Source organism: Hydra vulgaris, chromosome 12 (assembly GCF_038396675.1).
Source record: "Hydra vulgaris chromosome 12, alternate assembly HydraT2T_AEP".
NCBI lineage: Eukaryota > Metazoa > Cnidaria > Hydrozoa > Anthoathecata > Hydridae > Hydra > Hydra vulgaris.
In genome coordinates, this window is record NC_088931.1 from 70,292,501 (window position 1) to 70,319,383 (window position 26,883).

At 29.5% G+C, this 26,883-nt stretch overlaps 1 protein-coding gene across 1 annotated transcript in view; it reads right to left on the reverse strand.

Moving 5' to 3' along the window:
* The window catches only part of LOC105846673 (receptor-type tyrosine-protein phosphatase S), a 124,595-nt gene that overhangs the window by 63,354 nt on the left and 34,358 nt on the right, over nucleotides 1-26,883 (reverse strand). The window contains exons 5-6 of the mRNA XM_065814265.1: nucleotides 23,304-23,617; nucleotides 1,534-1,684 (exon numbers count right to left, since the gene is read on the reverse strand). Coding sequence (XP_065670337.1) covers nucleotides 1,534-1,684; nucleotides 23,304-23,617 — 465 coding nt within the window. The remainder of the gene's footprint in view (nucleotides 1-1,533; nucleotides 1,685-23,303; nucleotides 23,618-26,883) is intronic.

Genomic DNA, 26,883 nt, shown 5'->3' on the forward strand with positions numbered 1-26,883 from the left:
ATTTCTTTTCCAAGGATGTCTTTTACATGTTTTTGCATAATGGAATCATTTTTAGTGGGAGATTTTTTTGATATTTTCTATCATAAAATAAGTATTAGTGTTTTTAATATGTATTTTAGATTTTTATATATCAATAATAGCATTTATTCTTATATAAGATTCAGTTTCCTTATCAGAGTCAAAATAAGTTTTATCTATGTCTGTTATTGTGTCATTTTCATTTATTTGCTCCCTAGTAGAACCATTTTTTTTTAACTTTAAGTAAGGCTAGTTGAATACCATTTGCTATACATAACTGATGTTGAATTAAAGTTGTTCAAACCGTTTAACTACTGCAGCTCCATCAGTAGCACTGAAAACACAGTCAAAGTTTTAAATTAAGGATAAACAAGGTCAATTAAGGCTTCCAAAATTTCCAGATATTTATCTGCAAGGATTTTTCCGTTTATTCAAAATAGACATGGTAATAAAACTTACCATTTGCATGATTGTTAACATTTATCTACTGCTGATTCCTCAGTGATGTCCACTGGTCTAATGTGAAACTGAACTTCATACCTTGGTCTAATGTGAAATTCATTGTACTTTTAAGTTTTACAATTCATGAGTCTTTTTTTTTTTTTTTTTCTCCTAGTCCATAACAATTTTTTTGTAGGTATTTGGAAATTTAGGAATATTTTCAAAACCTTTAGCTTGTAGTAAGCTGTGGAGTGTTAAATAAAAATTCTGGTATTAATACCGGTGTTCAGAGAACAAATACCGGTAATATCAAACGTAATTTTACAGGCAAATACCGGTAGTACTGAAACTGGTATTGCATGCCTTATTTATGATTGGTTTTTTAAAGGAATGGTTTCTTGCATGGAACTCTTTCAATCAAATTTGAACAGTATATGCAAAAACTTGTCTTCAAAAATTTTTTTGAAGAAGACTTGATGCTTATGATGCTGATAAAATCCGTTTTCTATGCATCATCTTGACAATTTATCATGACTTAAACTATTAATTGGAGCACTTTTAAATTAATTAAATTTGATTTATTGAAACACTTTTCAATTATATAATATATTAGTTTTATGCTTTTATTTTCTCTGGATTATCCTTTATTTATTTTATCATTCTTTAAGTTAGTTTCTCTTCACAGTTTATGGTTTATTTTTTTAGTTATTTTTATTTAGTTAAGTTATTTCAGCATATTTTAAAAAACACGCCAATTATATTTATGCAAAAAACTGTGGCTAAATTGTCATAAAAAAAAAATTGTATGCGTGGTCATCACATTTTCAAATTGTATGTTCCTCACATGTTCTACTTATTTGTGAGTAAATGTAGCAGCACTGTTTACCTACCTCACATATTTTATCTATTTGTCAGTAACACCCCTAATATGTTCTACCTATTTATCAGTCGATGTAGCAGCACTCCTTGCAGGTTGATGTATGTAAACAGTCAAAAAATAAAACAAAAAATATTCAGAATGTTTTTATATTTTTAATAAAAAATAAAAATGATTAAAAAAAAAGAAACTTTTACATTGACGTTTTCCATAAACTTCAACAGCCATATAGGTTGAGTCATTTCCACTTTTAGCTTTCCTAGCGATTTTAATCAGGTTGCCAACTTTACTGGTATTCAGAGTTGATAATACAGGAGAGTAGCCAAATTGAAAGTTTCCAGGATACTCCTAAAAACAATTATTAAAAACATAATAATAATAAAAAATATATTTAACCTTCGTATGAAAATTAATTCAAAAAAAGATTTACATCTATAATAAAAATTTTTATTTAATTATATTTGACCTTTCATTTTTACTTATAAGTAATAACATTTGTTTAAACAATAATGATTGTAAATTATATATTTTGTGAGACTAAAAAAAACAGTATTGTTATGGCCACATTTTTTATTGAGCAAATTTAGGAAATAAAAACCTGCTTAAAGTATATGAAACAAATACTGAAATTTTTAACACATTAATTCTCCTTTTTCCAAAACAGATTTTAGAGATATACCTGTGATATCAAATAGATAAGAATAAAAAAAAACAATTTTTTTAAATATCAAAAAAAAAAGCAAATAAAATATAAATTGTTTATATGTTTTCTGTTATTTTTCTGTTATTTTTAGATATTTTTCTGTAAGAAATAAGAGTACTCAAACAACTTTCATATAAACATTATTTTTTAGTATATGTTTATTATATTTTTGGTTAATGAGGTTTATACTTTTAATATAGATTACTGCTAATATAATTGATTGGTTTCCACTTAATATTACAAAAAACATTTTGATGCAACTTACAGTTTTATGCCTTTCGGCAACCATTAGCCATATTTATTCTTTAAATCAAGAAAAAACCATTAAAAAATACAAAATACAGAATATAACAGATAAAACAATAACAATTGAATGAGCTATTAATTAAAAAGCTAATAATTAGCTCCATATGTTCACAAGTCTTCTACGCTATAAAAAAACTAACTTGAATTATACAGTTAAGAACATTCTGATTCCATCAATAAAATACCACAAAATACAATTGCTTGATAAAACCAAATCATTAATTTAAAGAATGAGATTGAAAGCTTTCTTCTTTATTAATAAAGATTAAAAAAGTAAGAAATTTTTTTTTAATAATTACAGCATAAAAACTATCCCAAAAATTTCTGATACGTCTGCATTTAAAAACGATCTAATAGATCTAATAAGAAACATTAAGTTTTGTAAAGCATACAATAATTTCCAAGACAAGTTAAAAGGTGACATATCTGCCATACACAATAGTAATCTTAGTTATACTTTTTCCGATAAAACATCAAATTTATTTATCATATTCAAAGAAAATTACATTCATCTACTTACAAATGCTATCACCTAAACATACAGAAAATCGAATACAAAAATCAAAATTCAAATAAATAAAGAAGGTGTATTACAGAGATAATAGATAATAGAGATATTACAGAAATATTACAGAGATTAAGAGATACTACAGAATCACAATGTTTTCAATAAAGTTAACTTTAACACATCTTCAAATTGCTTTGTAAAGTTAAAAGATGATATAAAAGATTGTCTTTATAAATTCCTTATTTTTGATGTTGTTGATTTTTACCTTTCGATAACAGAAAAACTTCTTAACAGCACTATTAATTTCGCTTTGCAGCATCTAACTATTGAGCCTAACCATAAATTATTGAACCATCACGCAAGGAAGTCATTATTATTTAACGACAATCAAGTTTAGATTAAAAATTCAAACAGTTTATTTGATGTTTCAATGGGAGCATTTGAGATGCTGAAGTATGGGAACTTGTGGGAATTTTCATTTTCTTCCAAATTAAACAGTTTTATAATAAAAATGAATTTGGATTAAAAAGTGATGGCAATTTAGCAATTTTAAAAAATATAAGTGGTCCCCAAATGGAAAAAATCAAAAAACATTTTGTTGATATATTTAAAAGAAACTCACTATATCAATACAGTGCAACATGAAAGTTATAAACTACTTTGACATCACATTAAATCTCAATGACCACACTCTTCAACCATATTCTAAGCCTGGAAATTCTTTAAACTATATTAACGCTGATTCAAACCATCCACTCAATATTTTAAAACAGCTTCTGGATTCAATTGAGTTGAGATTGCAAATTCATCAAGTAAAGATACTTTCCAAAGATCTACTCCTAAGTACAATGACGCACTGTTAAGGTCCGATTTTATTTTCAAACTTTCTTACCACCCTAATTTAAAATTATACAGAACCGTAAACGCAACATCTTTTGGTTTAACCTTCCTTTCAGTAAAAATATTAGCACTAATGTGGGAAAAAGCTTTTTAACCTTAATCAATAAACACTTCCCAATATATCACAAACTCCACAAAATTTTCAACAGAAACGCGATAAGTTATAGCTGTATACCGAATATGAAATCTATTTTAAATCCACACAGTCAACACATTATTAACAACAAAAAACTCCACCTAAAACCAACTGAACTGCCTTAATCAAACCAATGCTTAACAAAAAACATGGTATACCAAGCTAATATAAATCCCAATGATCCCACTCACACTCCTGTCAACAAATTCTACATTGGTATAAGTGAAACACTATTCAAAATTAGATATGCCAACCATATAAAATTATTTAACATTCTTGAATACTAAAAAGACACTGAACTATCAAAAGAATTTTGGAAATTGAAAGATGCAAATTTAAATCCAGTTGTTAAATGTAAAATAATTAAACAGCGCAATGCTTACAACTCTACCATAAAATCCTGTAAACTATGCATAAATTAAAAAATATGAAATTCTCTAAAAGTCAAAATCTGTTAAATAAAAAAGTGGAATAATATCTAAGTGCAGGCATCAAAACAAGTTTTTTCTCGCCCAATTCGATACAGGTGATTAAGCAATTACCTTTCGGGCAAAAAAAATAAGACCGCGTATGCAAAACTTTTGCTCATATTTTTACAATTTTTAGTGAGTCATACAATGACTCTTTTTGTATTTCATGAAACTCATTGTTTGATTTATCAGGTGCATATGTATTCATCGAAAAATCTATGTGTTCATTTATATTTCTGGTTTACCTAATTTATTTATTTTAGAAATGAAGTTGTCAACATTAACACTTGACTACTTTTTTAAAGCAGGTCATAAAGACCTAAAGTCTTTGATGAAATTAACTGGGATACCTAAGGCAACAGTTGCAAGATATTTAAAGAAAATGAGGGAAGGAATGAGCTTGGAGAGAAAGTAAGGAAGTAGTAGACCAAAAAAACTTAATTTAAAGGACCAACAACGATTGATTCAAAAGATGACACACGATCCGCAGGAGATATTCAAATTGAATTAATCAAAAAAAGCAGTCCCAAGGTTGCTCCCAGAACCATTATTCATACCTTAACTGAAGTGCGTACTTCAGTTTTGTTCCCAAAAATCAACCCCTATTGACTCCTGTTCAACAAGAAAATAGGGCAAAATTGTGTGAAGAACACCTAAGAACAAGATGGAGTCAATGGGTGTTTAGTAACAAGAGTCGTTTCCAGTTATTTCGAACTGAAGATCGATGGGCAAAGAAACGAACAAGAATTGGCAAAAGAATCTAAAGCTGAGCCAACTCTAAAAAACCTTTTTCCGAGAAGTTTTACATTTTAACAGAATGGGGCAATGTGCCACACTTTAAAATCAGTTTTTGAGTGGTTTACAGAACATAAATGGAAAGTTTCTTCTAGGCCCGCTAATTCACTGGATCTAAACCCCATTAAAAATGAGTGGGAGTTAATGAAAAAAGCAGTAGAAAAGAAAAAACCAAAAAATTTAGATGAATTAGAGGTTATATTCAAGTAGTTTGGGATGGACTTTCCTTGGATTATTTGAAGTCATTAATTGACAGTATGAAACACCGTGTTCAAAAACGCATAGAAGTCCAAGAACACGTGACCGGATATTGATCAATATATTATTTAAAAATTAAGCTTTATTCTTTATTGACTATTGAACAATTCTAATATTAATTATTTTGAAAATAAAATTTAAAAAACTTGGTCTCATTTTTTTTGTCTGCAAGTTATATATATATATATATATATATTTTAGAACACAAAAAAATTTATATATATATAGATATAAAATTTTTTTCAGGTTCTAAGTATATCCTGGTTATATCCATAAAAATTGGCAATTTTACCAAATTTACGGGTTTAAGGACCCTTAGAAGTGTTAGGTGTAAAAACTGAAAGACAGTTACTTATGGACTTTTTATATGATTTTTTATGTAAATGATATATTTCCACCTCTTTCTCATTTATTTATTTTGAATTTATAAACAGACAAGTATTATTTTTTTAATACTTTTACAGAGATTATATATAATACGTTAATTGAATCAATATAACAATAACAATTATGTTTTTTAGATATATAAATAAATAGTAATATGGAAATAAACAAAAAACAATGCAGAAGAATAAGCTGTAAAAAAAAGAAATTTTGAAGATATGGAAAAAAAATTAACAATGTGGTAGAAAATCCAAAGAGTTCATTGTAACTTTTGAACAGACCCATTTTAGAGCTTCCCAAATACCAGTTGCCATTTTAAGAAGATATTGCCATATTATTTCCTCAAAGCAATTAAGGTATAATTCAACAAAATCAAATATTAGTTGCTCCATGGAGAAAGGAGGGTATCAGCTAAAATGTCAACTCCCTGATGCAAAATGTGAGATAGGAATTTAAGATTGTCTTGTCAAAGAAGTAGTAAATATCTGGTGCAAAGCGGGTTTTCAAAAAGACTTCTTGATGAAAAGTTGGACCATTATAGATAAGATTATAAAGCTTAACAAAAAATGAAGAAAGCAAATAGATCTTAAAAAGTAAGATTTTCTCAATATATTTACAATAAACTTATTTTTATTTTTACTGTCAACCTCTTTTAAAGTTGTAAATGTGTAAATAGTGTCTTTTTTTTATATTAGATTGAACTTCTCTTTAAAAGAAAATCTTTTGATTCTCGGAAGCGCAAAACGCGCAGACCGCTGTGCTACTAATTAAACACACTTATTTAAACACAGCTTTCAGTAATTTGTCGGTCAATTTAATAGATATTGACAAATACGGCAATGAACATCAATATTCATAGCAAATAAACAGGATGAAACAGTTTTAGAAAATTTTGAAAACAAATGATCATAATTGCTACTTATAGTTATAATAAAAAAACTCAAAAAAATACCAAAAAAAATGTTTTTCAAAGGGGACTTTCTAAAATTTATATGATCTGCTTCACAATATTTTACCATAAAATTATCCATAACAACTGTTTAACTAAGACATAAAATTTTTCCCATTAATTATAAAATAATTTATCTTTTTTTGAAAATTTCCAAAATTTCTGGAAATTTTCTCAAGTTGAAAATTTCATGAAAATTTGCATTCCTAATTTGTCCCAAGTCTCTTTTAATTATTAATAATTAGATTACTTCAAATTTTAACTTACATATCATATCAACATAGCATACATTTTCTCCTAATTTCCGAAAAGAATATAAAATCAATTACGAGTTCATAAAAGAGTTTGATAGTAAATTGAACGAAAACAGTTGAAAAACAAAAAAAGAACTCTTTGGTTCAAGGTTTATTTAAAAAAAGGTTTCAATTGTCACTATATCTTTATATCTTAGAGATATCACAGTTGAATTTTTGAAACTTAATTTAATTTACAAAGCACAAGAAAAATGAATCAACTAAAGAAGCGCAATAAAAAATGTTATATTTTATTATATTATTTTATTATGACAATATATTAATGCTCAAATAGATCTTGCAAAATTGCTACATTCATTGCAAAATTTTTGAAGAAAACATCAAGATGCTTGAATAATGTGATGGTTGTGAAGGTTGTTTTTCTGATATTTTTTGCGTTGCTTGCAAATTATTGGTTTGACTATATCTGGAATAAACCCAACAAAAATCTGATTATACAACTGATAAAACTGGAGAATAAAAGAATAAAGTCTGAACAAAACCAAATCAAAAACATAATAACAAAAACTCAGTAGTAGAGCGCCTACTAATAACTCTGAGCAAAAGATAAAAACTGCAGTATAACTTCAAAAAACTATTATCTTAACTTTATAAGTATCCAACAATTCGAAGTTTAATTTCCAAAGTCTTTTTAAATGATTTGTCACTCTCCTGCTTGTTAATAAGCAATTGTAAAAATTTTTATATACGATGACATTTTCATTTACAAAAAAAAATGAGCTTTTATAATAATATAATCAAGATCATTTGTTTTTATAAAACAACTATATGATGTATAACAGTTTTTTATATATTGTTGTTTTATTAGACTATATTGATTATATTTTAACATTTGCATACTGTTTTTTATTTATCATTTAATTAATTACTAAATTATTAAATAAAAATTAAATATAAAAAAATATTTAAAAAAAAACGTTAGGTTTTTTTTTTTTTGCAAGTTGTTTTTCTGTCTTATTATTGCAAAAAAAAAAATTTATTATTAACATTAAAATTTTTACTTTACCTGGCATGAAGAATCAACAAAATAAATTTCAGAATTAAAAAAAATTAATCAAAACATAAAATTTTTAGTTTTTCAAAAAAGCACGTGCAAGACTAGGCACACGGCTTGCATTGCCTGCAAATACGGGTTTAGACGAGCTATTTATAGCTCCTGAACTCATTTACTCCTACCAAAGCCTGTATATATATATATATATATATATACATATATATATATAAATATATATATATATATATATATATATATATATATATATGTATATATATATATATATATATATAATATATATATATATATATATATATATATATATATATATATATATATATATATATATATATATATATATATATATATATATATATATATACTACCGGCAATTAATTTGAGACCAGTGGTTAAAAACGGTATTTACATTTCAAAAATAAATATATTTTATTATCATATTTGCACTTCTTTATTTTTGGATCAAAATAAATAGGGCACAATAAATAAGTGGATAGAATAGGAAATGGGCATTTTTGCACCCAAAAATTTGCTTATGTACAAAAATATACAAAAGTGTATGTGCTGAGTTCTTCCAGCATAAAAGAAAATACAAGTATTATTTTTAACTGTTACTTAATTTTGATTAATGACTTGTAATCGATATTGAAAATATAATTTTTCTCATTGGTAGTTCCTTGTAGATATTTTATGTAGATCCAATATAGTATATAATGACTTGCAAATGAATATACAAATATTGTATTATATGAACTGTTTATTTTTTTTTAGTTTCTATTTTGTTGTACTAAGTGGCTCCAGTTCGAGAATTAAGCTAACAGAGAGCTTAAGCTAACAGAGAGCTCGCATTGTTTTACTTGATGAAGAAGGTGTTTCAGAAAGAAAAATTGCCAAAAGAATGAAAATATCAAAGGCTGGAGTTCACAATACAATCAAACGTTTCAAGGAAACTGGTCAGTATTGTGACTTACCACGACCTGGACAGCCTAGAAAGATAGATGAACATGGTGATCGTCGTATTATGAGATTATCTATGTCAAAGAGAAAATTAACAGCTCTAAAAATAACGAGAATACAATGAAACTGCTGAAAAACTTGTTTGTGTCCGGACAATAAGAAACCGTTTGATGAAAGCTGGACTTAGAGAGCATGTAGCTGCCAAAAAACTGTTGCTAAGGAAAGCAAACAAGGTGAAACAACTATGATGGGCTCAAAAACATGCAAACTAGACAATAAGTCAATGTAAAACAGTAGCTTGGAGCAATGAGTCCAAGTTTGAATTATTTGGCAACAAGAGAAGAATATTTGTACACCAGCACCAGAATGAACGTTACATTATGCAGTGCATTGAACCTACTGTTAAGCAGGAAGGAGGTTCAATAATGGTATGGGGTTGTTTTGCAGGTCACAAAATAGGAAATTTGGTCTGAGTTTGTGGAATTATGAAAAAAGAGCAAAACAAAGAAATTTTGGAGAATCATGCCGTTCCATCTGCTCATCGAATGGTGGTTCGATGCCAGCCTGTTTTTATGCAATATAATCACCCAAAGCACAAATCTAAACTTTGTACAAATTACCTGAATCAACTAGTACAAGAAAAAATCCTTACTTTAATGGACTGGCCTGCACAGTCACCGGACCATAATCCCATTGAGCTTCTTTGAGATAAAATAGACCGGTATGTGAAGAAATTCCAAGTAAAATCTGAGGAACATTTATGGGAGTTACTGCAAAAAGCTTGGAAAGCTGTAACCATGGAAACTTTAAACAAACTAAACTTTTGTATGCCAAGAATATGTGAAGCCTTAATGAAAAAACGTGGTGGTTATTTTGATGAACGCAAAGTTTGAAACTTGTGCAAAATAATAAAGACCTTGTAATTTAACTTTTTAATGTTTGTTAAGTTTTCTATCTGTTTAGAAATATTTTTGAAGAAGACTAAATAAAGTATATTTCATGAACTAATTTGTAGTTTCTTTATTCACTGAGATCGAAAAAACATAAACGAAAATATAACTGATAGATTTGATTGATTTTTAATAGAACTACTGTTTTCTCATCACTGGTCTCAAATTAATTGCCGGTAGTGTATATATATATATATATATATATATATATATATATATATATATATATATATATATATATATATATATATATATATATATATATATATATAAATATATATATATGTATATAGAAAGTTTTAAGAACACGGTTAGCACGGATCCTGATAATGCCTACCTTGCTGACCCAAGAACACCACTTATACGGAAAGATAGCACACACATCAAGGTACCCTGTGATGCAAATTTTGAAATCTTTTAATTTTGTCAGCAGAAAATTTAATTTGAATGTTCAAATTGAGTAAAATTTTGACTTCATAGTGCGGGGGGAAACAACTCCTCTATTTCTAAATAAAAAACAACATTTCTAAAAAAAGAGCCTACATTGGCTATGGCCCCCTGGCCTCCTGCCTAAATGCACAGCATGAATATATCAACATTTCCTAAGGTATAAACTACTGCCAATATCCAAAAAAATCTCATCTAAATTGACATTAGGTGTGACAAGTATTATTAATTTAATAAGTGTGACAATTATCCTTAATGTAATTTCTTTACCAAGGAAAGAACTATTTAAAAAATATTTCCTTGTAATTTAATCTTTCCTTGATTAAATCAAGTAAATATTTCCTTGATTTTAATAGTTTTTAATTAACAATATGTGTTACTATGTTAAGTGGATTGTTATCAATTATAAATTTAGGTTAAATTTTTTACAAGGCAGACTTTGATTTAGTGAAGTCAGATTTAGTGAATTGTCACAATGCCAAATCAAGCAAAGATTCATAATGAAAATCAAAAGTTTATGTGCTTGCTCTGTCTGAAAAAATGTTTAAGACAGCTTACTACTTTCCAAGCAGATCAAATATGCCAACTGTACAAAACAAAGATTATTATCAGTGATATTCGGGTACCAAAAGGTTTCTGTGAATCATGTAGAACTACTTTGCGCAGGAAACAAGAGGGGAAAGAAGTTGAACGCCCTCCTTTGTTTGATTTTAAATCAATACAAGTGAGACCTGAAACAAGAAGCACAATGTGTTGTTGCTTAATATGCCGAATTGGTTGTTCAAAGCTGCAAGAAAAACATCCTCTTGTAGAGCAAACCACTATTGAGAAAAAACCAAATGTGCGTTGCAGCACATGCCTCAGCCCTTTAGGAAAAGGTTTGCCCACCAATGCTCTCAAATAATGTTCAGGGAAAACCTTCAATCTTTTGCAGCAAAAGATGCCAAAGCAGCCGAACAAATCGCATCTCGAGTTATTTCAAATAAAGTATTATCTCCGGAAGGAAACATTCTACTTGCTAAAGCATCCGGCAGGCCTCCACTTACAGTTAGCCCTGGTAAATATTTATACTTAAATAATTTTTACTTATATATTGAAATAAAGTCTTAAATTAGCACTAGATAGATTTCAGGAAGTATATCATTGACAAGTTTCTAATTTCTTTAAAAACTAATAATTTGAAAGTTTTACACAACTTCTACATGAATTTTCTAAGAGCAGGTAAACACTTGAGCGATTTCTTCACCTGCAGTGAATTAAAAATCACGTACGGAAAAAGAGATTCTGGCACAGTTTGGGTTGTTGCTCACTGAAATGATTTATCAAATCTTGTGAATCATGTTATTCAGTCAAACAAAATTTCTGTTGGCTATTTTGTTAAGCTCAGAATTGATGGTGGCAAAGGTTTTCTCAAGTTTTGCCTAAGCATTGTTGATACTGAGTTACGAGATGAAACCAGCTCACCGCGACAACAACAACCTCCTACTCAAAGGACTGGTAAAGACACTTGAGTCAAGAAATAAATTCTTGTTGGGGTCTCAGAAGATTTGCCAGAAACACACTCCAATATTGAACAAATCTGGTCACTGATTAATGCAAATGATGTTAAACTAATTTTGGCTGGTGATATGAAAGTTGCAAATATAATTTGTGGTCTTCAAACCCATTCAAGTACGCACCCTTGCACATGGTGTGATGTCAAATCCAAGTGTCTTGCCAAATCTGGAAACTTGCAAACACTGGGCTCAATCAATTCAAGCCTCAAGTCTTTTCAGCAATCTGGCGGAGTTGTTGCTAATGCAAAGCTGTTGGGCAATGTCATTCGAAAGCCAATCATCTGTGGGCCTGTCAATATTCTGATTTTGGAAATCATCCCACCGATGGAATTGCATCTCCGCTTAGGAGTTGTCAACCATCTTTTCAAGATCCTTAAAACTGCTTGGATAGAAGTTGTTAAGTGGCCAGCCGCCCTCCAGATTTAACTGAGCCCATATCATGGGGGCCAGTTTGAGGGAAATGAATGCAGGAAACATTTTAAAAATGTGGAGCTGCTGCAGTAACTTGCTGGTACAAACATGGTCCCCAACATTTTATGCATAATTGAAGCATTCAAAAGCTTCAATTTAGTTGTGAAGGCTTGCTTTGGATACATCCTTCAGCCGGATTTCGCTGAAAAAATTGAAAATTTCAAAAGGTGTTACTTAATGATAACTGATGCAAGCGTAACACCTAAAATTCACGCTGTCTTCTACCACATCAACGATTTCATCAGTCACAAAGGATCCCTCTTGGGGCCCTATGGTGAACAAACTGTCGAAACTTCTCATCAAGATTTTTATCAACATTGGTCGATAAAAATCTTGACCGCAAAGTGAGACATATTGCAAGCGCTATTTAAAAGCAAGACAAAGTAGTGGAGGCGCAGAAGGCATATAGGGATGTTTTTCCCACAAAGGCCTTGATTTTTGTGAGCTGTATAATAGCAGTAGCAACCAATATGCCTATAAAAACCTACTTGAAACACGTCTGATTCATCGAAAAGGTAATTGTACGGCAGAAGCATGCAATACATCTAGCAGCAAGATGGGCCTCCAGCACACACAGCACATAATCTAATAAACTGGTTTACCACAAAGAAGATCAATTTGTTGCCTTGGTGCCCTAGATCACCAGATATCAATCCAATAGAAAATATTTGGTCATGGATTAACATTGGTAAACCATTAAATTCAATCAACTGAGCATTTGAAGCAACTTCTGAACGAGTACTGGTTAAAAGTGCCACATGAGATGCGCATGAAATTGGTTGAATCAATGCAGACGATTTCTTTTTTGCTATTGAGCCAAAAGGAGGACACTTTAAATATTAAATCTGTAATTTTTTTTAATTTTTTTTATTCTAAACCTTAACTTGATTAAACTTTTATGAAACTCATTTTATGATTATATAATTATTTATTTAAGTTTTTTGAATTATTTTTTTAACTATCTTATTTTGTTAATGTTAACTGTATAGTTAATAGATTGTTCTTTTAAAAATAAACAAAAATTAATTAAATTCATATTCCTGATTTTTTTTGTTAAAAAAACCCTGAAAAGTTTGATTAAAATTATCACAATTAAACTTTTATGCACAGCTGTATTATATCATTCATAAGTTACTTTATGTATGTACATACACACATAAAGTTCTGTTTAAATGTTTAGATCTATTTTGATGCAGTGTGAGCTCATTAACTAACTAGACACTCTAACTATAAAACCTATGCTCACCCTTATCTCTAGTATTTTATTAGATGTAATATTTTTCCTAATGCATTTCCAAAATATCATGCCTAACGTTTTAAGGTACCGTTTTCAGGACAAAGCTCCTTCCTTAAACTACTCCAGGTCAGGTCAGGTTTAGGATCATCGCAATCACCTGAATAATCATAAAAATCCCCTGCCTTGGCTCTCTTGGTTAAATAAAGGCTAGTGATGGTGTCTCGATAAAAATAATCATCTTGGACAGATGTTAATTGTATCCAGCTACTGTCTTGTAGGAGGCATCCTAGGCAAAAACTTTAAAAGTAAGCAGAATGATTCTGCTAACCTGCTTTGAAACCTTTCTTTATCTATTAGGCTGGCATAGACTGTGTTATATTGTTTCATGCCTAGGATGACGAATACTGGATCTTCTCAACTTTTCTCATAGGTTTTTCCTTGTGCCTCCCTAATAGTGGCTATGCAACTCTGCTATCTCATAAATGAGGGTACAGCTCTAAAACTCAGTTTAATGGTTCTGAGGCTGGCTAGTAGTAAGGTTTCCCAAATTCTGTGGTAGCTGTCAGAGAGACTGATTCCATCAACAGCTGCAAAATATCAGAGTATTAACAGTGCCATGTTGCACATGGATGATGTTCCTGATAACGCTTTTGGCTCACATTGTTGAGGCCACATAAGGAGTCCTATGTTACTACTTAGGGTTAATGACCAGGACTGAGACAATTGCACAGCTCATTGCCTGGGATGTCATGCTCTATCTATAAATGAGTCAACTTTAAACTTGAATCATGCTAAAAGTAACCCAGAAAAGTAAACATAAAAAACCATCCCCACCTAACTGTTATAATGTATCTTTTACTAATATTTGTGGTTTGTGAAGCAACCTTCCATCAGTTGAATCTTACCTCTTCCAAAAATTCAGACTTGCTTGCTCTTAGTGAGACTAATTTAAACTCTACTACTCCTTCTTCAGATCTCAGTGCTTATGGAATTATCCTTTGATTTGCAAAGACTCCAATAGTCATATGCTTGGCTTAGGGGTATACATACACATCAATTCACCTATTTGTTGTGAAATCAGGTTGGAATCCTATGAACATTAGTTTATGTACTTCTACTTAGAACCTCTTCACTCTATCACCTTTCTCTTTGTTCTTTATCGTTCTCCTTCTTCCCAAGATTGCACTCTTAATTTCTGATCAAATTGACCATGCTCTCTCTTTACCCCTCTGCCAATATTGATGTTATTGATAACTTTAATGTTCATCACACTGAATGACTTGACTCTATCGTCACTAGCCTGGTTATTAACTTAAGATATAGGCTTTAGTGCCAGCTGGCACAAAAGCCTATAACTTCTACTTTTTTTCAATCTCTCACCCAGATATTTAACTTTGTGACTCATTTTTCTGACAACCCTGATCATAACCTTCACTCGTGAATTATGTCTGGTCTCTAATCCTAGCTTCTGTCTTAGGTGGTTCTGAACATGCAATAATCTCTTTAAATCTTTTATCTTGTACTTTCTTTTCAGACTCCCTTATCATTGCACTACATACTACTACCCTAAAGCTGACTGGGATTCTTTTCATGATTTTCTTCCTGACAGCCCTTGGGCTAATGACTTTTCTCTCTCAGCTGAAAAATGCGCCTCCTACATAACCTCTTGGTTTCAGGCAGGAATGGAAGCTTTTATTCCTTCTTGTAGGATCCAAGTCAAGCCTTATTCTACTCCATGGTTTTCACCCTATTGTGCAGTAGCATCTAACTGTAATCATTTTTTTCATCTTTTTGAAAAGAACAATTCTCTTGAGAACAAACAGCTATTTATTATTGCAAGCAATCCATGTAAAAAATGTGCTGTCAATTGCTAAACTCAATTATTCTCAGTTCACTAAATCTCTCATATCTCAGAAGTTAGGCTCTAAAGACTTTTGGAAAATCTTTAAAAGTGTCATTAACAAAGGTAGGTTTAACATTCCATCTCTCATTCATGGGAGTGATCTTATTACCTCTCCCAAAGATAAGGCAGAACCATTTGCAAACAACTTTTCTTCTAATTCAACTTTTGAATCTTACGGCGATTCTCTTCTTTCCATTCCAATTAAATAGGTTAACCCATTATTAGACATTCAAATCACTCCAGCTTCCATTGCTAAAGTCATATCTCAGTTAAACTCTTCTATGGCTTGTGGTCCAGACAACATTCCTATCATAGTCTTACAAAATTGTCTTCCAGAATTCAATTCTCTCTAAACTATTTAACAAATGCTTGACTGGGTCTTGTTTTCCTGCCTGCTGCAAAATGGCATCTGTTGTTCCAATTTTCAAAAACTCAGGTAAACATTCTGACCCCTCCAAATAATTCAGATTAGTCTTTTTTCTGTTATTAGCAAGGTCTTTGAGTCTTTGATAAACAAATTTCTCACATCCCACCCTGAGTAAAATAACTTGTTAGACAATCAATATGGTTTCAATCCTCTCTCTTAATAGCTGACTTTGACTTGAAGATTTTATCATGCATTAGATGGAGGCAGAGAGGTTAAGGCTATTACACTTGACATATCTAAGGCTTTCAACAATGTTTGGCATGCTGGTCTTTTCCATAAACTTGTTTTATATAGTTTATCTTGAGAAGTTTTTGAGATTATCAAATTGTTTCCTTCAAACCACTTTATTAAAGTCATCCTCAAAAGCCAAGACTCTTCTTTATTTCCAGTAACTTCTAGGGTACCTTAAGGTTCTATCTTTGGCCCTGTTTGTTTCTTATCTACAATAATTATCTTCCCGACAACTTTAAATCTAAAGAAGCTCTTTTTGCTGATGACTTAACCTTATACTCCTATCTTAACAAAAGGTCCTCTCTATTCGATAACTTAGAACAGGGCAGCTAATCTTGAATCTGATCACACTTCTGTAACAGATTGGGGCTCACAAAACTTGTAAATTTTAACTCCAACAAAACTCAGTTATTTACTGCAAACAACTATCACAGTACTGTCAATATTCCTATAATAATGAATGGCAACCTTCTCTCTGAGTTGTCTTCTTTACATCTACTTAGATTATCATTTACTACTGACCTTTCATGGAAACCATGTATATAATCGATTGCTAAATTAGCATCTGCTAAGGTTGCTTCTCTTTATCGTGCTTATCTCTCTAATTTATCTCTCCTAATTCCATCCTCTACCTCTACAAATCTCTTATTCCTCCCTGTTTGGATGGTTCTTTTAATGATAATCTTTCTCTTCCATTAAAGGTCCAAAAATGCATTGTAAACGTAGTTGGACCTGCTCTATTTGCTAACCTTGAGCTTCTCTCCCATTGTTGTAATGGTTCTTTTTTCTACAAGTATTATCATGGTCGCTGCTTAAAGGAGCTATCATCTCTAGTTCTATCAACTAAAACTGAATCTCGCTTGACTCGCGATTCAGCAAAATCTCATTCTTTTACTGTATCTGTCCCTGCATCCTCTAAAAACTTTTATTCATCTAGTTTTTTTACACTTCAACCTATTGAAACTCCTCCCATTTTCATGTTTTCTTGACTCATACAACCATCAATTTTTTAAGTCTTCTGTCAACTGTTTAATCGCTCTATAACTTTTTTTTAGTAACTCCCAAAATAATAGTGGCTGCAAGCAGCCTTATTAGGAGTGAATCAGAATAATATATATATATATATATATATATATATATATATATATTATATATATATATATATATATATATATATATATATATATATATATATATATATATATATATATATATCTTTTAAAATCATATTCTTGTTATACGATATTTATAATTGTTAAATTTGATTAAAACGGCTGCGTATAAGTTTTGTTTTAAATATATTTCGATGTAATTATATATTTATTTAAATCATTTTTTAACATAATTTACATTTTACATAATTTACATAATTTACACCATAATTTACATTTGGTTTAAATAAATATATAATTACATCGAAATATATTTAAAACAAAATGTTTATACGCAGCCTTTTTAATCAAATTTAACAAATATATATATATATATATATATATATATATATATATATATATATATACATACATATATATACATATATATATATATATATATATATATATATATATATATATATATATATATATATATATATATATATATATATATATATATATATATATATATATATATATATATATATATATATATATATATATATATAACTTCCTCAAGACTTTTTTCTATAAGAGGGGTTAAACCATGTTATATCTTTTTTAATTGGACTTTTTGTTTAGGGTTATACTTTAAATTAAAGTCAGTGTCTACTATCTTTTTTTTATTTTAATTTCATTTTAAAGTTTATTTAAAAAAATATAACTATTGTCTGCATATTTTTATTTTATTTTATATTATTATTATTCATATATTATTAATGGACTTGATATCATTCTGGTTGATAATATGAACACAAAAAAGAAATATACTTATACAATAATTATTATATACAATAATAATGACGTAACTAATATTTTTAATAATAGTAGTATTCATGTGTTTTGATCAAAAAAGGGAATAGGTGGGAAAAAGTATTCTTGGCGCTTTTTTACGGGTTAAAAATATAAAGATATGTAACTGTTGTAAATTGAAATTTATGCAAATATAAAAACTCTATTTATATAATGCTATATACAAATACCGTTGAATACCGTGTGTAAATCAATCGAGGAATGGCGTCCAAGACTGGAGGCGTGCATACGGGCAAAAGGGGGTTATTTCGAAGACTCTCTTTATTAATGTGTACTTTAGCATTTTAACTAAAACATAACATGCATATAATATGTCTATATTACATTTGTTCTTGCATTAAAAACATGTTCTCTTAAATTTTTTTACTGAATTAAAATTTCGCACTTCAATTGTTACTACTAGGTATATATATATATATATATATATATATATATATATATATATATATATATATATATATATATATATATATATATATATATATATATATATATATATATATATATATATATATACATATAAACTTATATATATACTTATATTTGTATATGTTTTTATTTGTATATATCAGTGTGTGATTTACATATATTTATATAAATTATATATATATATATATATATATATATATATATATATATATATATATATATATATATATATATATATATATATATATATATATATATATATATATATATATATATATATATATATATAGTAGTATAGTATATATTTACTGCAAGGAGATAACTCTTGGAACAGAGCATGAATACAAGCCCTGTTATACCAGTATAAGCAGGTAATTGCATTAAACATTTTAAATAAGTTAGTGGTTTTTATCTAAAAACCTATTATAATGAACTTTAAAAAGATCAACCGAAGTTTGCTGAACAACACCATCCGGAAGATTGTTCTACGAATTGGCTACTCTGTTTGTAAAAAAGTTGTGACATATTTCACAGTTAACTGTTATTTCCCTACGTATGCATTTACGGTGACCATACTTAGGTTCTACTGTCAATGGTTTAACTTGCTAAGTCACTCTATCAATTTTATTTTCAATTTTAAAATATTGAATGCAGTCAAAATGAGTTCTTCTGTTTGTTAAAGTGTCTAAATTAAGATCCTGCAGGCGATCTTCATACCAGAATTTTTTTAGGCTGTGAGGTATTTTTGTAGCTTTCTTCTGGATACGTTCTATGCGTTGTAATGCAAATTTTGAATAATTATTACAGGCTTGAGTAGCAAATTCTAGATGTGGCCTTATATACACTGTGTATAATTTCTTCCATAGTTTTGTGTCTCTGCTTATGAATGTATTTTTCATCCATCCTAAAATGTTGTTAGCTTTAGATGCAATTTCCGAAGCGTGTGAGTCCCATTTGCCATTCGAGGTAATGGTAATGTCGTGAGATCGTGCTCTTTTTCAGATTTTAAAATGTTAACGTTAGTCAAAGATGCTGCATCAAGTATATAGTAATTTTTTGAGAGGTTGTTTTTACCCATATGGATCACTTTGCATTTTTTGTAGTTTAGCTTCATGTACCATTTTTCAGACCATCCGTGATAGCATTTAAATCTAATTGAAGCTTGTCTGAGTCTGAAGCATCTTTTATATGAGCAATAATTTTGCAGTCATCTGCATACAACTTGCAAAGGAAGTAATTGATAACTGATGGCAAATTGTTTATGTAAAGGATGAACAAAAGTGGACCCAAGACACTACCCTGTGGTACACCACTAGTTACGTTTGCCCAGCTGGACTTGTACTCCCCAAGCACAACTCTCTGTTTTCGGTTAGTGAGAAGGTCACTAATCCAGCTAAGTAGTTTTCCAATGATATCGAAGGCTTTTAGTTTATGCATAAGACGTTGATACGGCACAGTGTCAAAAGCCTTAGCAAAATCAAGAAAGATTATATCAACTAATTGCTTATTTGCCAAAGTTGAAGAAATAATGTCCATTGACTCTAAAAGGTTGGTGACGCAGGATTTGTTCCTAAGAAATCCGTGTTGTTGTTCTGCGATATGGCAAATTTGATCATTATATAAATAATTCAAGATAGTTAGCTAATGATACGGTAATATGATAATGGACGGTAGTTAGCTGCATTTAATCGACTTTTTTGCAAGGGCGTCACGTTAGCAACTTTCCAAGTATTGAATACAGAACCTTCTTGAAGTGAGCAGTGAAATATTTTTGTCAGAGGGTACGCTATTGTACTAGCACATTCTTTAAGAACCCATGGGTGCACACCGTCTTCACCTGGAGCTTAATATTGATCTAGTTTGCTGAGACTTGAAATTACTTTTTAATTTTTTTTTCCAAAGAAACCACTGCTTTTGAAACAAAGCTTGTGGTTTGATGTTTAAAGTCAGGCATTAGAGAAACAAGATCTTCGTAAACAAAGACAGATTTAAAATATGAGTTTAAAATATTACTTATCTCAGGACCTGAGGTAATAGTATCATTGTTTGAATCATACATAGCGTTGATTTGATTTTTTATTTTTTGCTTTGATTTTACAAAGCTAAATAGTAGTTTCTTGGAATTGTTGTGAACTATTGTATTTTCATAGTTTCTGATGCAATGCCTAACACATTGTTTAATTTGGTTGCGAACCTGCTTATATTCATTGAGAACTGGTATTAAACGGGATCTGGTTTTCTGGACTAAAATCCATAATGTTTCTTTTTTGCAATAAGATTACGTAGCTGATCATTCATCCAGGGTGGTTGAGTTTTACAAATTAATTTCTTACTACAAGGTATCCATTTATTGCACAAACGATTGTACTCAATGAGAAAAATTTTGTAACATTGTGATGTGTTCTTAGAAGTAAACAAAACATCCCAGTCAATATTTTTGAAATCAAGATTCAGATTTTTGAAGTCTGCTAGTTAATAGTACAAATTCGATCGCACAAAAAGAGGTCTTTTTATAGTGTCAGCGGTAGCCAAATGCCATTCAATAGACAGGTGGTATTGGTTGGAGGTATTACAAAGTGGAGGAAGAGGTTCGATATTGTAGATGCGATTGGATGATTAAGTAAGAATTAAATCAAGGAAACTTTTATATTCGCTATTTGAGTTGCAGAATGAAGGAAAATTGACCACTTGAAATATATAGCGATCTTCAAGAGTATGTACAAATCAATGATCTGGTAAAGTGTCTCCTACTGATGCGTATGCTACACCTTTGTTCCATGTTAACTTATTAAAATTGAAATCTCCAGCTAAGCACATTCCACTAAACTTTTTATTCTGGACTGCATTTGACGCCAAAACTAATGATGCTAACACTGCTTGTTCAAGATTTAAGCGTGCATTGATATCATCATTGTGTTTAGGAGGTCTATACATACACCCTAGCAAGATGTTCTCTTCTTCTAATATTACAGTACACCATATTTGTTCCACAGATTTGCAGTTTTATGGATGCATATTCACTTCAAACGAATTTAGTTTATCATTTATATAGATTGCAACACCACCTCCACGACCTTCCCTGTTGTTGCAGTATAGTTTATAACCATGCATGTGCATTGAGCTGTTGATGTTAGCCCAAGTTTCAGTTATAAAAATAGCATTGTATTTAAAAGTGTATGCCAGGACTTCAAGCAAAAACAATTTGTTGTTTAGTGAACAAGCATTTGTGTAGTAACAGTATAAATGATTTGAGTTACTTTCTTGCTGTATATAAGCATTTAATGGCTGGTTTGAATAGCTTTGAGCTGAGGTGGATGGTATATTAGTACACTCGATATTATTGTGTATTGACTGGTTTCGAGCAAGCAATATGGGCTTTTTACCATTCAACAAATGGGTGTATTGAACAGCTGTTGATTTTAATGGTCTTAGATACATCGATGCAGCAGACCCTATCGCTGCGGATGACAAATCAAAATGGTTTATCAAGGTTACCATTTTTTTCAAGATCTCTGTTTGCCTCTTTCCTCTCAAAGTTAAGCTTGTTAAACTCAGCTTGCTCCGCAATTGTTCGATCAGGTCTGATAAAAACATTTTTGTGTTCCGTTTTGGAAAGATTTGGTGCTGTTGCTAATACCATGTTTCTGGATTCTGCACTGTCGAATTCAATAATAATTGAATTTTGGCTGTTTCTGGTATTTGAGCTGTTTACTGCATCATTAGTTGGACTAAATTTGAGCTTAATTCTTCGAGTAGATACAATCTTTGCATTAATTTTTAAAGATGATACTATTTCTTTTACTTTTTCGGTTATTGTGGATTCGTCCGCAATCTGGTCTAAAGTATTAAAGGGAAGCATGCCTGTAAAAATAGCTTTTTTAGCTTTGTTTTCAGTGGCTTTAGCATTTGCAGAAATGGCACTAACAAGAGCTGTGTTAGCTTGTAATCCTGGTTTTGCTAAGGCTCCTGCAAAGTCGCTGTATTTTGAAATCTTACTGTTAGTGTCGTTTAAACAAACTTTGTTTTTCTCAAGGATTTCAAGTTTCAATTTCATTTTATTAATTACAACTTCTTTATCAATGACAATTTGCTCCAGATTGTCAATCCTCTCCATTAGCTCTGTCTTGACTTGGTTAATTGTAAAATCAATTAGTTCTTTCACTTTCTTTTCTTGGTTTGATCCAAGAGCCATTTGATCTTGATAGGAGGGCTACCACCCTATATCAGTGGATTACCTCCTGGTCGTGAAATAATAAATTATTAGTTTTAAAGCTTATTACACATGGACTTATTAACACAAATAGAACCGTTAGTTTTTTGTGTTTTTTTTCCTTATATATATATATATATATATATATATATATATATATATATATATATATATATATATATATATATATATATAAATTCACAAACTACTGCTTTGTTATTCAAGAACATTGAATACTCTTTTTGCAAATTGCACCAAAACAGTTCATATATATATATATATACACACATATATATATATATGTGTATGTATATATATATATATATATATATGTGTGTGTGTGTATATATATATATATATATATATATATATATATATATATATATATATATACATATATACACACAAATTGAAACAGAATTGAGTCACAAAATTATAGCAACTTACACCAACTAAATCGTCCTTAAAGCTAGGAAACCAAGGTATCCAAAAACTCTGAGGTACCAAGAAAGAAACCAAATAATTTTGAACAACTTTACTGCTATTGTAATAGGAATCAGTACCTTTTATTGCCACAGCACTAATACTCATCTCATGTTTCAAATCAATCCTAATATACAGATCAAAGTTCTGATAAGAATAAAAATCACCAGATCCAATATACATGCGCACTTCTGATTTACTTCCACGTGATTTTGCACTTAAAGAAATCTGTGAGTCAGAAATTATTTGGCTTTCTAATCCAATTTCTTCTAAAGCATCTGTATAAAACAAAATACAAACAAATAAACAGATTTAAAAAAAATTATATAAAATTTTAATTTGTAAGAAATGTTTGCATTTAAATTTAAACTGGTAATTTCTCGATATTATTCTCTTAAATTTATCTTTCCAAAAAAGTCTAAAACATTTTAACATCATTTTTCTGCAATCTATATTTTTGTACTACATGTCAAGATTTTTAAAAGTTGTTTTAAAAAGTAAAAGTTTTACTACAATAAAAAAGTTACTTTACTTCTGTTAGTAAGTTGGTTTACTACAAAAACAAAATAAATTTATGAAAAAAAAAAATTAATATTTACTATAGTTTTAACATTTCAACACTTTAAAAAAAAAATTTGTTTAACATCAAAATTAAAATTTTTTGCTTATTTACTTGCAACATAAATAAACAGAATCTCTATTAATACTTAACTTTTCAGATTTGGAAGATGTTTACTTACTGAATTACTATCCACTATCCACAAATTTTTTAAAGAAAGAGCTTAATTACAAGTTCTGCATCAATAGAATGTAAAAATGTAGAAAAGTGTCAAAAAATTGTGTTTATTCCCTTTTGGTATACTCCCAATTAGGGGTTCAATTGCAAATCGCATTTAAATTTACAATTAAATTTACAAAAAACACTCACAATTTAAAAAAACCTTTAAAATATTTTTGTCTAAAATTAATACACTATCAAATTCCAATGTTATCTCAAGTCAGAAAAATGAACAACATAAAATGAAATAAAAGGCGTTTATTGACAAAAATTACAAAAATTACAATTTGATGTTGACTATGTTATAAACATATTATAAATTTATAAATATATAAATTTATAACATTGCATTATTAACATTGTTCATTAATTAATATCTTAAACAAACACTATAAAAATAATAGTTACCATTAACAAAAATTTTATCTTTTTCAATTAATGAATTTGTGTTGCTAAGACCATATCATTTTCTGCGAACAACATACTTATCTCCATTTGTTTTTTTATGACATTTTTCATCAATCAGTAAATTAATAATAATAATAGTAATATTAATAGTTTTTAGTTTTTATTATCTTGATGTTGATGCAGACATTGAAATTCAACATTAAATCCTTAACTAAAACTTCATCTTTTAATGAGTGTGTAAATGTATTTAAAGATTAACTTTTAGAGGTAAAACTTAGGACTTTATTTTTCAGAATTATAAATTTTAATGTTAATTCACTTCATTAGGGCCGAGAAAGCCACCAAAGGAAGCAATTTTAATTTTGGTTATAACCCTCTCTCTGCTCTATAACTCTGAAACATGAACCTTGAAAAACAAGGTTGCTGCACAGAAAAACAAGTTGAGCATGGTACTACCAGAGGTGAGGTAAAATGCAATATATAAAATACTACATAAATGTAAGTTTTGTATTATTATTATTATTCAAATTATTTTTGCTGCTCTTTCCCTGTGTTTAATTATAAATCAAATACCAAAGTTGAGAGCTAGAGTTGGTCTAACTATTTTTACAAAGCGCATTGGACCTAAAGAAAATGGTCTAAACAAAAACAAGAATCATTAGAAAAATTAGAATTAAAATATGATAAAAGAATTCGATGCAAAGACAGATATGAAACTTATAAAAGTAAAGAAAAAAATAAAGAAAATGGCAGCCAAGATGGTGTTAGCAGATGCTTACTTCGCAAGAAATTGGATATATAGATTTTACAAAAATTCAGATGTAAAAATTAAGAAGAAAAGATGCAAAGATGTAAGAGGTAAAGTATGTACTATGTAAACTTAATTTAAAGTGTTGACAGTAAAGGAAAATATTCAATCAAAATGGGAACAGGAATTATTGAGATAATTACAACTAGTGATTCGACTAACTTCAACAACTGTTTAGGTTAAAATTCATCAGCTACTACAAACTCCAACTGTCACAGCGGAGAAACCATTATCTAGATTTGCGGCCTGATTTAAATGAGGAATTACTTAATTGTATATAAAAAAAGAATAAGTTTTAAAGGATAAAGATTTTATTAAATGTTTTAGTTATTATTTTTATAAATAATAACTAAAACATTTATTATACACTTCTACAAGCTAAATTTTACAATGTAAATGTAAATTTTACTATTGAAATGTTTAATGTTAATTCTGTATCAAACAGCAAAACCAATTGTTGAATTAGTTGTTCACCAGTCCAAACTGTCCCAGAGCATGTAAAGTATACATTCAAAACCAAACATCCAGTTTTAGTTATGTTTGACCAGGTTTCTTTTGATGGTCTTAAAATGCCTCTGATTTTCATCAAATCTGGGTCAGAAAGTTGACACTAATAATTACATTCAAATCATGGAGAATCATGTCAAGTCTTGGATCAAACCTACTACTCTCTAGACAAAAATGTGGTATTCCAGCAAGATGAAGCACCACCCATAAGACCCAGAGGTGAACCTGCCTAAACACAGGTCAAAAGAGTTATGACCACATGGATTTCCAGATTTGTCAACTTTTGACTATTCAATCTGGGAATATGCAGAGCTTGTCACCATTCCCACAACAGTCTCTATTCCCTGAAGGCTTCCATCAAGACCAAGTGGAACAAGATGCATAAATATTATACCCAGATCACCTATTCCAGGTTCATAAGTCAGCTTAAAGCTGTGATTGATGATGAAGAAGGACATATTAAATATAAATGTGTCTTTCTGAAGACTTTTAAATACTTTTTTTTTTACAAAATGCAGTCACATACAGTAATTTTGTATTAGACAATTTTATTTAAAAAAAAAATCAAAAATATAAATTAATGCTAATTTAATAAAAGGTAGCATTACTTAGATCGAAATCATGAAACAAAAATCCAAATTTGTATCAAAAATGTATAAAAAAATTCAAAAGTTTAAGAAAAATAATTTTCCGATTGTAAAATTGTCTCAAAATTATTTAAAGGAAAAAATACAAATGCAATCTTTCACTGACAGGGCTCAATAACTGTTGCAATCGGGGCAACTGTTATTGATCCCTTGGGGGCAATAACAACTGTGTTCTGGTTGCTCAATGCATGACATAAAAAACAGGAAATGTTTCATAAAAACAACACATCTTGAAGAAGATTGATTTTCTTCAGGTAAACTGGTATTTCCAAGGCCTTCAAACTCGTTTTTTTTCATATTGCCTGTAAGAGAAAAACCCAAGGCAAACTAGAATAGATGGAAAAAAAACCTGCAAATTAGGAAAAACACAATAGTCTTGTATGTCAATTAAGTCAA